This window comes from Zootoca vivipara, chromosome 5 (assembly GCF_965207765.1).
Source record: "Zootoca vivipara chromosome 5, rZooViv2.hap1.1, whole genome shotgun sequence".
Taxonomy (NCBI): Eukaryota; Metazoa; Chordata; class Lepidosauria; order Squamata; family Lacertidae; genus Zootoca; species Zootoca vivipara.
The window spans coordinates 14967914-14981635 of record NC_142588.1 but is presented as its reverse complement, the minus strand read 5'-3'; the positions used below and the strand labels follow the sequence as shown (position 1 = coordinate 14981635).

General features: G+C 40.9%; 1 protein-coding gene across 5 annotated transcripts in view; it reads left to right on the top strand.

Moving 5' to 3' along the window:
- Positions 1 to 13722, top strand: part of KCNMA1 (potassium calcium-activated channel subfamily M alpha 1) — a 541146-nt gene that overhangs the window by 507413 nt on the left and 20011 nt on the right. For all 5 annotated transcript variants that reach the window (XM_035137304.3, XM_035137303.3, XM_088670120.1 and 2 more), the window contains 3 exons: positions 5571 to 5684; positions 8479 to 8609; positions 12814 to 13008. In XM_035137304.3, coding sequence (XP_034993195.3) covers positions 5571 to 5684; positions 8479 to 8609; positions 12814 to 13008 — 440 coding nt within the window. The remainder of the gene's footprint in view (positions 1 to 5570; positions 5685 to 8478; positions 8610 to 12813; positions 13009 to 13722) is intronic.

Below are 13722 nucleotides of genomic sequence, written 5' to 3'. Positions count from 1 at the left end.
GCAGCTCCCTCTTCCTGCTTCACTTAATGCTCAGCAATGGGCTACTTAACAGCATTTGGAATGTCATATTCCAAATATATGTCATATTCGAAATATATAGGCAGCCGCAATATACATATTGTACAAATGGTTTGCTTATTATACCAATTTTGCTCCGAGTTTTGTGTGGGGAAAGCATACTTTTTTGGAGTCTTTATGAACAAGTGCAAGGAATAGGCACACAGGTCGATGAATCACAAGGCTTCTGCAGGCCATTGAACATTTGATTTGCTCCAGGAAGGGTCTGAAAGGGGCAACTGGATAATATTGGTCCAGGCTATTTTGGGCTGGAAATCCCTACCAGCCGTTGACAGAAAATGACCAGATGGGGCATTTTTTTAGTTTCGTCTGCCCCTTTGGCTTGCCCCACTCCCTGGTCCTTTGTATTTGGTGCTCGGAAGATTTGCTGAGCACTGGAAAAATGTGTCCCACCATTTGATCACGACACAGAACCCAGAAAGAGGCTCCAGTAGCAGACACCATCCCAGAAAAGAGCCCCCCATTGCAAGGTGGCGAGGTGAGAGTGCAGCGTGCAGACCTTTTCTCCATGGATACCTTGCCTGGCACAATGGTGTGCTTTGCACTGGTTTTAATTGTGCCTCATTGCAGTTTTATTCCTGTACACATCTGTGGGCCCTACCAAACACACGAAGCTGGTCAAAAACAAGAGAGGGGAGACAGTAGCGCCAGAAAATGTGATGAATGTTAAGGTCCATAAAAATGCCGTTTAAGCACATTTTAAGGCTCCATTTGCCTTACCCTGTACACCTGACATTTTCATACTAGTTAAAAAGTAATTGTACTCGGAGACCTGGAATTTCCGTTAACATCGTCTGCTAAAGCAATTGTTGAAATACGTATTGCAGAAGCGGGGAGGGAAGACTGCTGTGGTTATTACTGCTGCAGCTCAGGGGAGCTATTCAGATGCCTCATTTATTGGAGCTTAATAGATTAAAAGTCCAAATTGAGTCTCATGAAATAAGCCTAATCAAATTCTAATCTGCATAATTTCCCCATAAGTGGCAATGGGAATTTATATATATATATATATAATTTATGTTTGAGCAGTTGCCAGTCATGTGTTAAACAGCATTGTTGTGTTTACTTAACAAAATATGTTTTGTTCTTTGTTTGCACTGGTGTTATTATTTTTGCTTTGCTTTTCTCTCACTTAAAAAGCCAGGTGCCTACAGAAGTCTTCCCTAAGTTTCATTTTAAATTCCCTTTCAGAAACAGTGTGCTTCCGTTTTACAACTCATTGACTTAGCAAATATAAGGATTAATGCAGTTTAATTAATTTGAATAGGTGAGCACAGGTCACAATTCCTTAATACCAAGACTAAATTTAACACTAGTTTGTACCAGAAAGCAAATAGAGTTTGGATAAGAATTTCAAAATCGTGATAATTACACTCAAATCTTGTTAAATGGTGCATTCATGCCAAGAGGAACATACCCACAAATCAGTATTCAAGTCTACTGCTTGTTGCATTTGCCCAGGTGAATGATGCGTATGTGACTTTCCCACCCAAGAAATTTCTTGCTGAAATTTCTTACCTCTGAAAATCCCTTGGATGTTTGACCAAAGCAGGAACCACCAATTTTATCCTGAAATTTCACTGTAATCCTATTTCAATGACAACACTTTTTTTTTTAATGGAAGAACAACTAGATGTGATATGTTAGGATTTCCTACTGTTCTAAAAAGTTTAAGAGCAGTCCTGCATCCTTCCATCCCTTCATTTTCCTTATACAAATCCCTTTACCTGCTATTTGTCTTGTAGGAGAAACATACAAGGACCATAACATTGTTGAATCTACCCCCCTCCACCCCAGAAATAACGGGTGTTTTTTTGTGGGGGGGGGGCGTATATGGAAAGTGGGAGGGAAATTAAACACCTGCTCCTTAAACACTGTAGTTCAGATTAGATTGGAAGCCCTCATAGCAATAATTAAACTTTTAAAAAGAAGCAAGGCTATTAAACTGTTTAACATTTAGCCACACACAATCGCTGTGTCAAACGTGAAATAGCTCCGAAGGACACATTTTGTGGGGCAAATATATGAAAACCACGGAGAAACATGCATGCCCATCTGTGTATATACAGGTGTGTCTTTGCATAGCACTGTGCCCAAAAAAATTGGCGTTCCCCTTAACGTTTCAGAAGTCTTTAATCTGAACGTATCTGCTAACTGGATTTCCCCACTCCTTCCATTACACATTGGGTATATATGTAAGGGTGTCAGCTAAAATATAGCTATTAGCCCCAACTGTCTGGTTAACTTTAGTTTGGGAAGCGGCAATTTCCACACTGGCTAAATACACGACTTGCTTTTGTCTCTCCTCGGAAATACTGTTGTCTAGTGTGCAGAGTTTAATAGCTAAGGAGCACTCTGCCCTGGGGTCTGTTCCCCTTGGTGGTGGGTTAAGTGTTTCCCTGTTTGTAACCTCTGAAATTGGCTTGTAAAACTTAGTTTTCCTGCTCTCTTGATGATAGGTGTATGATGTCGGAGTGAACCCTTCCTAAAAGTGTGTTCAGAGGGGTGCCCATACAGGTAGCAGAAGCCGAAGAGCAGAGGGCCCCCGAGGTCAAGCGAGGCAAAAACAAGATTCCTTTCGAGCACAACTGCCCTTTCATTGAAGGGAAATAATATATTCCTTTAAGACTACAAGACATAATTGTATGTTTTGTTTTTTGTTTTCATAAGCAGCCTTAGTTTAGTGTGTTGTGTAACTGGGATTAAGAGAGAATAATGAAAATGTGCTTTAATATTAAGGGGTTAGATCCAATCAGCCTTTTTTGCTTGCGTCTGCGGAAGTCACTGCTTACGTCTCTTGCTCTGCAGCTTCTGATCACACCAGGACTGGCTTTTTAGAGGCTGCAGCCGGAAGGGGGCAGGAATCCCCATATCCTGACTAGAACATAAGACTTAGGGTCCAAGCCAAAATCCTCGATACTATTTAAATATAATAAATATGGCGACTCCTTCCAACACGGGGTGTTAGCTATCAAACTGCAAGATGTCTCACGCTGCCTTCAGTAGCTCAAATAAGCTTTTGGCACAATTAAAGTTTAAATTGAATAAATAGATATAAATTTAATGTAATTATCCCCCCCCCTAGCAACCTACCAATTAAAGCTGCCCTTTTCTCAGGCCCAGGTCATGTAATTTCCATAACATGATGATGTTTTTGAAGATGATGGTGGTGCTGAAGAAGGAAAAAAGTTTATTTAATGGTCCACTCCCCGGCCATTTTCAAGTGGTTAGCAGAGGAAGGGCTTGGAGTGTGAGAATGACTGTTCTAGACAATAAACTAAAGTAACTGCTAGCATTGTAGCTCCTAATTAATGTGGGGTTATTTTATGAACCAAAGGAAAATCAACAATAACAGTCACCCCTCTTCAGTTTTATGGGCCCTAATATTTAAGCTTGGATGACTGAAAACATGAGAAGGCGAATGAAAATGGATCTTCTGAGTAAAGCGTGTCATTTCTGAATGAAGGAGGGCTCTGTGAAGTAGAAGAGAATCTCTTCACATCCCCAAACAGCACTTACATCTCATGACTTAGCCTGTTTCTGGTGCTGTAATGAAATACTGCTTTCCTAATACCCTGCGACCTGAATTCCTTCCTGCTTTGTGGGTGCTATTCCTTGACATACAAATCTGTATTTTCTCAAGTCAGCATTTGATGATGGATGTCAAAATACAGGCCATGTATTATGCATATATAGCATTACCGATTTAAGGTGTTTACTTGTCAAGTTGAAGAAATTCAAAAACTTCACATCCACTGAATTCGCACAGCTGTCACTTGCAGTTTTTCATACTTTCAAATGAAAGTTGTGATAAAACAGTTTATGTTTCCTTCATTTTTTTTTTTAAAAAGGAAGAAAATAGGCAGCATCTAAAATTTATGCTTTGGGCTGGCTAGAAAAGACTGCAAAGAGGATGTTCCTGGAGGTTGGGAGGAGGACCCTGCTGCCTACTTCTCTTCTCCCTGCCAGCTCTCTAAGAGAATGGAAATAGTAACACTTAACATTTAGATGTATATAAGCAAATAATTTTCCCTGGCAACCCTGGGGTGGACTTGTTTCATTCCTGTTGCTCTAAAGGCGCATTTATTTTATTGAAATATGAAAATGGCACCCCCAGGCTGGCAAACCAGGCAGCCTTTATTAATTTATTTTGGTGAGGAAATGCCAACCAGCCCTTTAATTCCATGCATTGAGTGCTCTGTTTCTGAGTGAAAAGATTACTCATAAATGTTTTTAAATAAATAAATACATTTGTATACAGTTGTGTAGAACTAGCTTTCATTCAGGGAGGAAATGCAAGCCATTTAATACTTTCTTCTTCTGTGCATTTGCTTTGTGTATACAATTTGAAATTATAAAGCTGCTGACAGTCTCACAGAAATGTCATAGGCATTTCAAACAAACACTGGAGAGGGGATAGTGTGTGTGTGAGGGGGGTGAGGCTAAAAGCTGGCATGCTGCCGTGAGTAGGAAGAGTCCGTGTATTTATATTGCAGCCATATTCCACTTAGAGAAGAATGCAAAGGACTACCAGTTCCACTTTGGGAAAGCTCTGAATAATGCAGCCAACTATAGCCTGGTTTTCTCCTGTTTCCAAAAACTCTTTCCAAACACGGCTGGTCAGATACACCTAATAGAGCACAAAAGGTCGAAGCGTTTCACTTCTTGGCCTTGGCTGCTGACATATACCGTAGATTTCCTCCCTGGAGCAGCATACAGATGGTCAGGGGGTGGAGCCTTGTAGAGCACATAAGGACAGCAGCACAGTCCTGTTCCTTGTTTTAATTACCTTTTAAACCGATTAACTATTCTGTCGTATGATAAGGTCTGTAATATAGCATGGCATGGAAGGCATAGGTCAGTACAGAAATTTCAGTCCACTAATCCGAAATAAAAAAAATCCAAGCTCGGTTGATGGTCTGCAGGTGCCATTATTATGTCTGATGTTAATTAGGTCCTGCCGATGCCGCAACTCAACTAGGTACCCCTTACTTACCATTTTGAGCTTCTTGGAGCAATCAGAACCAGCGTGATTCTGATTTTTTCTTATTGATAAGGAATACATTGGGGCGCAGGGGGGGGGATCCAACTAAGATTGTCCTCAGTATCATTTGATGTTCTTGCTCTGATTTTGAAAATATATTTATCCACATTCTGTAAATAAAAACAATTCTTTTGATACTGTACTATACTACACTGAACTGAACTGAACTGCTTGATTGTTTCTTGGATTGTCCTTGAGATTCCTGCCACACCAGTGCCACACCCTCTGAGAACCACTGGCCTGAGATCTGGACAGGCACATGTAGAGACAGGCAATCCTTCAGATAACCTAGTCCCATGCCAAAGAAGGGTTTTGAAAGCAAAGTAAATAAAATAAAGGTGGTTTTTTTTTTTAAATGCCCAGGAGCAGACCAGGAACCATTGAAAGCTGTTAGATAAGTGGTATCCCAGTGTAACACCTAAATTTTGGCATGATGTTTTCTCCGCAGGGTTTTCACCACCAGGAATGGACAGATCATCACCAGACAACAGCCCGGTGCATGGCCTCCTACGTCAGCACTCCATCACGACAGGAATTGATATCCCTATTATAACAGAATTAGGTAAGAGAAATTGGAGGTGATCTGTCCTTGTTTGCTCATTTCTTTACCCTTCTTCTCTCCCTCTTTGCCAGCCTAAGGAAATGAACACAGGTCATACATAACACCGTTCATTTAACGTACTGATGTTTATAATTATTCTTGTGAAGGAAGGGAGGGCGGGGGGGGGCAATGATTAAGCAAGCTCGCTCACTGAAGCCTGAACATAATTTTACTTCTTCCCTTATTTGGTGACAGATCTTCAGAATCTGTTCTATAAAACAAAGCTTGGATGCACCACCAGAGGGGGAACAGAAATCAGTGCTAAGAGTGGGGCTGATCCCTACATTCAGACAGACGCATCATGGGTGGGCAACCTGGGAAGGTTCACAGGCTACTGCCCACCATTACACTCTGTTGTTTGCCCCTTGCCTTTCAACGAAACCACCTCAACACTCCCCCCCCCCTTTGCGGGTGGTTGTGGTAGTAAGACCCATTGCATTGAGTAGAGTGCAATTATCCCACAGTTTACACTTGCCCGCTGGATTACAGCACCCCTGTGGGCAGATGCAGGATTGCACATATGTTTATTAGGACTGATGTGCCAGAGTAGGTGTGGCTCTTTAGTTGCAGAGAAAATGCAACCATTTGTCCCGTGTACTACCTGCATCATAACCAAAAATAAATATTTGCTTGTTCATTCCTCTGCTCTTATGCTGACAAATTAATAACTAATTTGTTCCCTAATGGCATTGGGAGTGTTATCATGGAGAATGTGGCGGCCGTTTGCTTGTTTCCCATTTCTGCTGTGGCATTAGACTAGTGAGTGTTGTCAAGCAGTGTGAAGCGTTAAAGCCATTCTGTTTCTCATAGTAAAGGCAAGCTTGATTTGTAGTCCTTTTGTCCTGTTCACTTTCTTTCCATTTAGTTTTAGACCTTACCTGTCTTATCCCTTACTTTATTCTCTTTCTGTGCCTTCTTTCCCCTTCCACCCCAATCCCCTCCTAAACACTTTACTTATTAGCTAAGCCTGGCAAACTTCTGCCTTTGGTTTCAATCAGTCAGGAAAAAAACAGTGGAACTCACATTCTAATGATAACTGAACTGGGTAAGAAGTGCCTTTTTCCTTCACATCAACTGCCTTTTGTTTTATTGTTGTTCCTACTGTCATCAGCTTTCTCTTTTATTTATCTGGCTGTATCAGAGGGGGCTACCCTCAGAGCACCGCTTTGAATGTGTTTTATTTGTGATTCCAGTTGAAATCGACTGTCTTGTTCTGGCTTTTCTTAATGATTCCCCCCCCTCCATACGCAGCATCAGTAAATCTTTGATCACACTCATCTGACCTGCTGGCTGCTCCCATAGTATCTTCACACCAATTCATTTTTCTTTGGTCTAGACATTTTCACGCTCTCTCTCTTGCTTTGCTTTCCTTTAAAAAAAAAAATCTAGCCACCTGTCAATTTGACTGACATGTCTTAACAGCTCTCAGAGGAGTCAAAGAAGAAATAAAAGACATTTTAGGTGGGGGAGAAAGAAACTCCAGCATCAGCTCTTCCCTTAAGCTGTTGGTTTGTTTTGGGGGCCCACTTTCCACACAAAAGTTAAGGGTTCTGATGTCCTGAAACCAGCTAAGCTTCTAAACAGGCTTCTTTGGGAAAGTGAAATTTTGATTAGCACTTCCTGTGGCAAAGTCCTGCACTCTTAAACCAATCCTACCTCTAGTTCCATCTTAGCTCAGAGACATTTCATACTAATCCTAGCAGGAGAATGTAGGCCAGGATGATAAAGGTACTGAGGCTTAGCCTTGCAACGTTCACATTAGATTTTGCTGCGATTTGGAAATTGTCACCATGTAAAAGGTGGGAAAGCTTTTGTGTCAGGTATTAGCCTTGTGTGAGTTATTAGTCTTTCAAGTCTGCCAGTAGGAAGTGGTATATACAGTGCTGCTGAAGATTGTGCCTTGGTTTAATTTTATATTTTTTAATATAAAATAATTTTATATTTTTAATATAAAATAATTATATATTTTTAATATAAAATAATTTTATGTTTTTAATATAAAATAATTTTATAATTTTATATATATTTTATAAATGGAGAATGTCAATTCCCAACTGCAGCCTCACGTTCATCCTTTTAGTGTGGACAAGGCTCACATGTTGTGGCCAAAATTTGCCTGGGATAAGGGAGTACTCATAATAAGGCATGTAAAACACATTGTAGTGTTTCTTCTGTAAAATATTTATGCTGTATGTAGAGCAGAAATGCAGCCAAGCAGGAACTCCCAGCCATTAGGACCAGAGGATATGGGTCCAGGACACTGTCTCCATTCCTTTCTGACCAAAACAAAAACAAAAAACAGTTTAATTTCAGGTGAAATTCCTCAAATGTGCCACACCAGGTCTATTATAGGAAGCCATCTGGGTCTTTACTTGTGTTTGAGCTGAAACAGTATTTTGTGCGATCTCTATTGTGTAATGTAAAGCTGGAGTTGTTCCCTCCTACTGACAAGGCAATCTTGGCTGTGCTTCTGATGATACCAAGAAACTCCTCATATGAGAAATTTATTTCACCTTTTGGGACATTCACATTTCATAACGATCAGCTGGTGTTTGTTTATTTGTTTCCTCTCCCAACACTCATTTCAAACACCCATTTAAACTCCATTCTCACCAACCTGCCTATGTTTCTGGACACACACACACACACACACACACACACACACACACACACACACCTCTTCTCTCCCCCCCCCCCATGTAGCATGACAGGGTCATCTGCTGGTTTATTTATTTGTTAATCATTATCTTTTTAGTGAATGATTCAAATGTTCAGTTTCTGGACCAAGACGATGACGACGACCCTGATACAGAACTGTATCTCACGCAACCTTTTGCGTGTGGAACTGCATTCGCAGTCAGCGTGCTGGATTCTCTCATGAGCGCAGTAAGTATCCAGTGTTTTCTATTTCCACATTACACAGATGGTTGAAACCTGCCATTTCAACCACAGCTCTGCTGGAAAACAGACCACTCCTTTTACTTGACCCATATTTGTATGTCTCACTCTGCCTGTACATCCTTAACTTTTTGATCAGCGCTGGTAGTGCAGTCAGAAACCAGTGGATCATAGGTTGTAGAGAACACACAGCACACCTCTCAGCGTCTCATGTGCCTTAAGAACTACAGTGGGGACAAACAAGCAAGGTGGTCTGAGAATAGGTTGCTCAAGTGCCCTTGTGACATTAAGCTAAGCCTCTGTCCTTCAGCCTACAACTAGTTGCATGGTTGAAAACACCCACTCCATGCTGTGTAATTCAAATGTTGTCTCAGCTCACGTGTGCTGCCTACATCCAGGATGGAGAATAAATGTTGCATGCACAACAGGCCTGGAATTGCTACTGCTGCTGTAGGAACAGATGGCTGCAAGGAGTGGTAAGACACAGGGACTCATTCTGTATGATTTTGGACTTCCCCCACCCCTTTAAAGAATCCTGTCCAAAATGCAAGGATGTTCCCATATGGCTACAGATAAAGTCACCTAAAACGAATGCAGGAAAGAAGCAGGTAACTGAGGAAGGAGGCAGTGGATAATTTTGGGGGTCTCAAGAGAAGGACAATATGCAGAACCCAGCCATCTAGCCAAGGAGTTGTGCAGGATATAGCCAAGTACGGGCCTCACAAGAAACACAGCTGAGGAAGTAAGCAGTTCCCTAATGAGGTAAGTTATCATATTTAAGAGTAAAGCTATCCTTTCATTCACAGTCCTTGAAGTAGCAGATGTTTAGATTTTGCAATATGTGGCTTTACTGTGCAATGAGCACCTTTTTTGACCAAATTACGCCACAAAAATGAGGGTGCGCATTAGATTTGATGGTGCATTTACATTCAGCAGCAAATGCTTTTTTGGTTTCAAGGTTTTGAAAATCGAGGTGCGCATTAGATTCGTGTAAATACAGTATTTTACTTTAGTCAATTAGTCAAAAACAAGGCAATCCATCTAATAAATTTTTCTTTTTTTTTATGTTGGTTGACAGCCACAATTATTATTTTTGTAAACCGCTTAAAGGTTTCCTTACAATCAAGTGGTATGCAATTTTTGTTAAATAAAATAAAACACAAGTATTACACTTTCCTGCTGTTCAGAAATATTATCAAGTGATAAACTACTCTCTTGGTTTATCTTATGATTAAATCATGCAATACCGTACGAATCTGTGAGGTAGATTTATCAGATAAATACATTAGATTATTTCTGCTCTGTTTAGGGTTCACTCCCTGTAACATCACTAGCTTTAAGATAATGACTTCAATTCAGCATTTGGAGATCCATTATATTTTAAATAAACTATACAAAAAAGATGCATTTCTGTAATACTTACAAAAAAAACAAAAACACCAAATACTCCAGCACTGGAGTTTATCTTTAAGCTATGCAAACTTGCAAATATTTTAAATGTGGTAGCCTTGACACAGAAAATGATAGTTTTAGAATAATTATAAATGAAAGGCAAAATGCTATTATAATGTATTAAAGAGCTCTGTTAATTTTCAGTTAAATTTTCTGTAAGAGACCAATTAGTTTAAGAAGCATGACAGCATTAATGATGAACCATAAGATCTTGTGATTATTTTACTTTAAAAGAGGGGGGGGGTTACAAAGCAGGCCCCAAATAGTTGTGCTCTTTCAAAAGAGTTTTGATGGAATGCAGAAAAAAGGGCTAGGTGGCACTGCAAGCTCAAATATAGAGAGACCTGCCTTTTGCCCAAGTAATAGTAAGCCTGGGTTGTGCTTACCTTTGTCCCTCATGCTAGAACAATTGCAGATAGACTCACGTGATTGTCTAGTTAGCAACTGTGGCTGCTAATTAAAAGGTCTTTACCCTTGATTGCGACACAGTCAACAGCAGGATTTTGGCCTAAACGGATTGTGCTAAATTTCATCACCTTTCTAAATGCATTCAGATTTTTTTGCTACTGCGAGTAGCAGATTCAGATTGCATCACCTCTTTCATGATTGATCAGCAAATAGTTTTGTAGTTAATTTTTCCATATGGCCTTGGGTTTCATGTCCAAAGACCTTACTACATAGTAAAAGGTTATGTAGAATGTTCTGAATCTTTTGGAGTTTGAAGCTGCCACAAGCTTTTCCTCCATTATTTTAGTAGTAGTGGTAGTAATCTAAGAGCTAAAGATTAGCTCCTACACCCTCAAAGAAAAAAACAGGGTTACCAAACATTGAAATTCATTCCATGCAATTCCAGGAATTTCAACAGATGAAACTTTTCCTACCCTGGTTTTATTAAGTTGTGTACTTCTACGAAATGTGAAATATGCAGGAGCCAAGGCCACAGTAAGATAAGTAGCAGGCGTAGCTCTCTGGGTATTAAAATTCTCAACCTGGTTCTGGAAATAACGTATTTCCAGAACAGCGTGAGGTCTCTGTGATGCTAACTCTAATCCCTTCCTGTTGAAACTCAAACCAGCAACCATCTTCTTATCCGAAAGCAGCAGTCCTGCTGTCCAAAGTGCGACCAGAGGCCAAGAGGGGCGGGGCTTCTGCACTTTTTACAGCAGGGTAGAAGAGGGGTATAGAACTCCCTATTCTACACGGCCATTAAAAGGTGCAGGCGCCCCGCCCCCTGTTGAATCTGCTTTCCCTAGCAACCACAGAAAGTGCTGAAACAAAAGCCAATAGGACTGTAACAACAATATATTGATAATCCGGAGTTCGCAATCAAGTAGATAAAATATCACAATTGCAAAATAAGCATTTCAGCAAGGCTTTTAAAAAAACCCAAAACTATATATCACAAAAATAATTATTATTTCACTGATGAATGCTCTAACAGACGTGGTTCTAAATAAGGTCCTGTTTCAAAGATCTTCCTCAGATGGTAACACCTCAAACATTTTTGTTTCAATGCCTTGATTGCAGTTTTTGTAACTGGGAGGATTCAGAAATGTTTATATCTCTAAATACGTTATTTGAATCTAAAAGGATGGTATTATCCAAGCTAGTGTAGTAGAGCTGTTAACAAAAATGTGCCTGCTAAGCACAATTGGATGATTCTTCCCATATGAATAATTTGAGGGGGTGCTAAGGCACCATTGATTTGCTTACTTCTGAGCAGACATGTATAGGATTGTGCTGTAGAAGTTTTTCCTGGGTTGCCATCCAATTTTTCCTGAAGCAAAATTTGAAGCAGTTGCCGCATACGTGACCAATACAGCAGTCCTTGTTGGGATTAGAGATAATCCTCTTTAAAAATAAAATAAAATAAAATAAAATAAAATACTGTCCTCCACCAGCCATAGATTGCAATTACTTAAGGAAGCCTCTTGCAACCAACCCGTCATGTGCACTTTTAAATTAACTTCCTTCCGCTGGCGTCTAATTAATATTTAAAATGCCCATTGTTTTGCCTGAGAGACCAGAGCAGCTACTGATGCTGGCAAAATGTCACTGTGGAAAAAATCTTCCCTAATAAACTACACTTACCCCATACCCTAGAGTTTTTTAAAAGGACCAGCAGGACCCTAAACTCATCATACATTTATCTGGAATGAACTCAAAATGTTTAATTGATACATGCTTGTGTCTGAACACTGTCAAGTCTCGTAATAAGATGTTTAGTACAATACAGTGGGAAGACAGCTCGAGTCCAGCAACAGTAATAAGTAATGACACCCGAAGCACAGAGGCGGCTCCCCAATGGATTGGTGACAAGTATAAAAAGGCAATCTAGTCTGTGTAAGCTTTAAATGTGGTCTGGATTTTTACAATTACATGTCCTAAAGGCTGTTATTAGACATGAAGGCAATGAGAAGGAAGGCAGTCATTGCTTCACCACCTACACCAATTATAGGAAACATAAATGATTTACATTTTTGTTCTTTAATAAAAATCAGTCCTGAGTTGGATTTTTTATTTAAAAAAAAATAAGGGGGGGGGAATCGAGCAGAAGCCTAATGGGACAGAAGAAAATAGAGTAATTGGGGGCTGCTGTCTTTTCACTTCCGATGAGAAATTATTTGAAGAGACAAGCCAAGAACTTTAAACAGCAGAAATCCAGAAAAGTTGTAATTTGGATGTCTTCAGTTGTGACTTTAATGGTGTTTGCTTGAAGAGCTTTCTTTTATCTCTGCAGACATACTTCAATGACAATATTCTCACGCTGATACGTACACTGGTAACAGGAGGAGCCACGCCAGAGCTGGAGTCGCTGATTGCGGAGGAAAATGCGCTGAGAGGCGGCTACAGCACACCCCAGACTCTTGCAAACAGGGACAGGTGCCGGGTGGCTCAGCTGGCATTGCTAGATGGGCCTTTTGCAGACCTCGGGGTAAGACCAGGACAGCAAAAGGAAAGTCAGGGAGCTGTTCTGTAGCTGCCTTTGTCTTGTCCTCAACAGAGATGTGTTACCTTTCTTTGAGTATCTCACTCGGAGCTGTTGAATTTGGGGGTTGTTTGCTGTAGTGATTCTAAGAATTAGCAGCTGGAAGACAACACATCTCCCAGATATATTGATAATATTGGACAGGACTGGTATGAGGGGGCAGAGTGCGATGGCAGTTTCACTCAGCGATATATTGCTCGTGAAACAGCCACTGTGTTCCTCTGCCTCCAGCACCCAGCTGAGGGAGAAACAAGTGGAACCAGGCGCTGGAGGCAAAGGAAGTCTGGAATGGTGGTGGTTTCACCAGTGATATACCGCTGAGTGAAACTGCCATCACACTCTGCCCTCATACCGCCGCAGTGGGCGCTCGCCTCAGTCAAGCTGTTTTTTACAGAGCACCTGACCTCCCACTGGCTCGCATGAGCCAGCAGCGTGGGGTTAATGTGCTCTCTCCTCTTTCCAGCTCCTGCTCATGCACAAGTAGGAATCGGATTGTGGTTGTTTAGATGGGGAAGGTACAAGCTCTGCCCCTCAATGGAGACGTTTACACCTCCAACTCATGCGGAGGCAGCCTAACTTGGCTACGGCCTGGCTGCCTTTGTCTGGGAGGGTGGGCTCCATCTTTCCTCCCAGAAAGACGTAGCCCACCATCCCAGCCTG